The 4,780-nt window shown below is 35.1% G+C and overlaps 1 protein-coding gene across 4 annotated transcripts in view; it reads right to left on the reverse strand.

Moving 5' to 3' along the window:
- Rictor (RPTOR independent companion of MTOR complex 2) overlaps positions 1 to 4,780 on the reverse strand; it is a 151,650-nt gene that overhangs the window by 67,981 nt on the left and 78,889 nt on the right. For all 4 annotated transcript variants that reach the window (XM_029567780.1, XM_029567781.1, XM_008842089.3 and 1 more), the window contains exons 4-5: positions 4,461 to 4,525; positions 3,307 to 3,438 (exon numbers count right to left, since the gene is read on the reverse strand). In XM_029567780.1, coding sequence (XP_029423640.1) covers positions 3,307 to 3,438; positions 4,461 to 4,525 — 197 coding nt within the window. The remainder of the gene's footprint in view (positions 1 to 3,306; positions 3,439 to 4,460; positions 4,526 to 4,780) is intronic.

Here is a 4,780-nt window from a genome sequence, read left to right on the forward strand (position 1 = left end):
CATTTTTGGCTATTACCAAGAGGTTTGGACCACATTTATCCTCCTGCTAGAACCATGTATAAAGGCTGAAAAACCTTAAAAACCTTAAAAAACTGCTAGTAAATGGGAAAATGGAGACTAATCCCTGAAAAGACAAACATAAGGTGCTCTACATTCAACCAGGCTTCTTCACTGGGGACATTAGCCAAACCCCAGCCTTAGGGACATAAGAGTGCTAAGCCTGGCTGGACTGGAAAAAGATTTAACTTCAGGGCAGCTAAGTCCCAAAAAGAAAGGACAGAACTATGAGCTAAAAAAATCTGCATGCAATGTTTTCTCCAAGGCATTTGCCAGGTTCTATGTTGTACAAAAGCAGGATTAGGCTCCAAGAAGTCAATTTTAAAAAAATACTCTGAAAAGCACAGCAACAGAGCAGAGATGTCTATGAACACATAATAGTCTAAGAAAGAGGTGAAGGTTCCAGGCTGGCCAAGGTTCTGCTAAGTATCTGCTGCACTTTAACCTGAGATTCCAAGTAGCTACATTTATTTCAAATAGGTGTTAATGAGACATCCTAAGGTGAGAACAGAGAGAATAGCAAAAGGGAGGGTAAAGGAACACATGAAAACCTTTATAGCAGCCAGGGGAACAAAAAAAGACATCAGTTACAAAAAGCAGCACAGGGAAACTACTTATTGTCTAACAGTAAAAAATGAAAGTCAGAAGACACTAATACATACATACTGAAAAATAACTAGTGGCAAAATAATCTTCAAATGTAAAGGCAAAATGGAGATATTGAAAAACAAATAAAAGATAAGTAGAATCAATGTAAGAGATTCAGCAAATAAAAGCAAGATGAAAGCATGGGATGCAAAAACAGGCAAGGATACTCCCAACTGAAAAATAGTAAGCCGCTGTGGGGTGAGTAACGATGTAAGAAGTTAAATCGTAACAATAAATAAAGAGCAGGAAAGGGGAGACAGAAATCTTAATAGGCATACTGTATTGGACTGGGAGATCAAATGGTAGACGTGCACATATCAAGAATATAAAACCTAATCTCTAGGGCAACTACAAAAGAAGAGACAACTTTATAACCAAGACACTAACAGAAAAGGGAAAAAAAATACCTTGGTTATTTTATTTTTTAAAGCCAGGTATGGAGGTGCACACTTGTGATCCCAGAACTTGAGAGAAGGAAAATTAGGAATTCAAGTCCAGCCTGGGCTACAAGACACCTTGTCTCAAAAACAAAACAGAACAAAAACTACCAGAAAAAGAGAAAGACACTGGGCCTGGTGGCACACACCTTTAATTCCAGCTCTTGGGAGGCAGAGGCAGGCATATCTCTCTGAGTTCAAGGCCAGCCTGGTTTACTTAGTGAGTTCCAGGACAGCTGGGGCTACAGAGAGACCATGTCTCGAAAGAAAGAAAGAAAGAAAGAAAGAAAGAAAGAAAGAAAGAAAGAAAGAAAGAAAGAAAGAAAGAAAGAAAGAAAGAAAGAAAGAAAGAAAGAAAGAAAGAAAGAAAGAAAGAAAGAAAGAAAGAAAGAATGAACAGATGTGACAAATGTAAGTAGCATGATAATGAACTTGAATATATTACAGAGCAAAGAGCAAGATGACCAAAAGCAATTATATTAAAGTCAATATAATGATGAGATATAAATACTTCAATTAGAAAATGATCAAATTAGGTATTCAAAAAGAAAAAGAATGTCTATGTTTACAAATGAAAAACGTAACTATAATGACAATAGTAAAAACACAGGAAAGCATATGTCAGGTAAACCTTACACAGAAGAAAGGTATTGATGTCACAAATAAGTCCAACACAGAAAGATTCACTGCTCTAGTCGAATCATACAGGGGACAAAATCAACACACATTTTACATAAAACAAAAAATAAAATGCAGACAACTCTTCTCTAGCTGTTTCATAAAACATACTCCTAATTCCAAAACCAGAAAAGACATTAATGGATTGGAAAAGTAATGAACAAGGGTACAAAAAAATCTGCAAAATACTAGTAAACCAAATTCATTTTATATAAAAAAAGAGCACAGCATGAACAAGCAGCATTTATTTCAATAACACAAGCAAGGAACATACAGTCAATTCACCCAAAGCCTACAGAAAGTAAAAATCGCAAAATGATGAATATTTTCTACCTGAGTTCAGGAACTTCTCAACACAACTTTTAGCAGTATAGTAAAGCAATATTAAACAAGGATAAAAACATTAGAAAAGAAATACAATGGATTTCATATGCAATTAATGCTCATGTACACAGGAAACCCAATGTATAAATAAGTAAAACTATAAAGTGAATTTAGCAAGATTGCTGAGGTCAATATACTTTATTTTTCTATCTATTAATAGCCAAAAGCAATAAAGAAAAAAATTAATGATACTAATCATTAATCCTATTACTTTACAAAATCTGAGCCACGTATGGTGGTACATGCTTATAACCCTAGCACTGACAAGATTGAGGCAGGAGAATCATGAGTATTTTAGCCAGCAATATATAGTGACACCCTGTCTCAAAAACAATACAACACAACACAGAACAAAAACAAAAAATAAAAAAACTAATAAATACAAATAAACCTCAAAGAGCTTAAAACCTCTGAAGTATACATCAGTGCCATTTCTGAAAAATTATACAGCAATGTCTATTAAGGCTAAATACACATGCATTCCACTTGTATAAACACTTAAATTAGTGCCTAAGTCTACCAACAGACTTGGACAAGAACATTCAGAGCAGCTTTATCCAAAACCAGCTGAACACTGGTAACAACCCTGAAATGAACACATTAAACTGCAGTCTAATCATAAAATCAAACATAACCCAGGCGTGGTGGCTCATGCCTTCAATCCGAGCACTTGGGAGGTAGAGGCAGACAGATCTCTGTGAGATGGAGGTCAGCCTGGTCTACATAGTGAGCTTCAGGCCAGCTGGGGCAACAGGGAGACCCTGTCCCCCCCCCCCCCCCAAAATACTATATACCAAAAATAAATAAAAACAAAAAATACATCAGCATAGAAGAACCTTGCAGATAATGAGAAAAGAATAAGCAGTACATCGGTCAGTGGGAAGCACAAGGAAGGAAAACCATTAGAAATGTAAGAGTTAATTTTACAATTGCTTCAAGGTATGATGGAGCCTTACTGCTATGCTAAAACTCCCTCAGCCTTATTTGGTCATACCTGTTTGTACAAATTATTAAACTTTACACTAAAAACCTGTATACTCTTGGCAGTATACTAAAATTTGAAACAAAACTTTAAAAACATGAACAGCTCTGGAAAAATTACCTAGCTATTAAATAGTCCACTTTCAATTTCAGCACCTTCTGCAAAATACTGGAATCCTGGATGAGATAGCGCAGCGCTCGTAACCCTGCTGCTCTCACTTCTTTTGCTTCATTTAATAAAGCTAAGCGCAAACTGCATGAAAACAAACAAAAAGTTGTTGCATGAGCTTCAAAGACACATAAAATTACAGTTTAGGTTACCCAGCCCACAGCAGAAATACTTGGGATGAACTATTTCCAATTCCAGGTATTTCTGGATTTAGCAATACTTCCATAGCCCACACTAAGTTGATTATCCCTCATCTGAAAATCAAGAACCCCAAACTTTTGTTACACTTGAGATGATACTAATGAAGCCTCAGAATTCCCTACTTAGAGATGTTCAACATATATCAGTCTTCCTCAGCTGATTCATTCCGAACTCCTAGTTATGTATGATTAATTCTATCCAGAGAAACACTCCAAAGTAAAGAATTTCACTTAGTGGTGATATTTTCATTCTATGCTTCCTCTGTTCAAACTTACCCATCAAGTCAATGCTGTTGAGTTTTATTCATGTTCCATTATGTTTTATACAAAGAAATGGGAAACTTAATATGCTCTTTTCAAACTATACCTTATGTTTCTACAATGCATTGTCATCGGCCTCTATCCTTCCATGTCTCCTCCTAAAGGATGATTGGCTTAAATAATAAAATATGTTTAACAGTAGCATACACAGACCACTGTATTAATTTTAACTCCCTAGGACATCAGAAAGTAGTAATGAAACTATCATACTATACCTCTGTCAGTATACAAGGTTACAATAACTACATTTTTTCTTAGGTCAGACTGAGAATTATTGGTTCTTATGTATCCCGGGAAGACAGAAAAATTCAATCTGCGAATTTCAGATTTAATTTCAACCTTTAAGGTATAGAAGTTTGGATATTTCTGAAAATTAGCTTTCATTCTTGGTATTTGGTAATCACAAAGTATCAACTAAGGCTCACAAGGCAACAAAATCATTGAAGATCTTGAATCTTTCTAATGTCCAACCAACAGTTTCTAAAGAATCAAACATGAGGTGCTGTGTTACATATCTATAATTTACAATTATTACAATGGAATTACTAAAACAAAGGATGGAGGAAAGGACAAAACTGTACTTACCAAATTATAATATCTTCATAGTTAAAGCCCAGTTTTTCTTCACTATGGCCAATATCACAAAGGAGCTGTTAAAAACAAAATCCCCCAAACCAGCATATATATAAGTTTAAATTTGTGCATTTATAAGCATGAGCTTTAGGCTCAAAAATATGATATTTTTCTTTAATAAATTTCTGAAAAGATCTACAATTTTACTATAAAATATGCTAATTTATTTCTATCATTTTACCTTCCTTTTTTTTTTTTTTTTTGGTTTTTTTGAGACAGGGTCTCCCTGCAGCCCCAGCTGTCCTGGAACTCACTATGTAGACCAGGCTGGC

This window comes from Nannospalax galili, unplaced genomic scaffold (assembly GCF_000622305.1).
Source record: "Nannospalax galili isolate Female #2095 unplaced genomic scaffold, S.galili_v1.0 scaffold139, whole genome shotgun sequence".
Classification (NCBI taxonomy): domain Eukaryota; kingdom Metazoa; phylum Chordata; class Mammalia; order Rodentia; family Spalacidae; genus Nannospalax; species Nannospalax galili.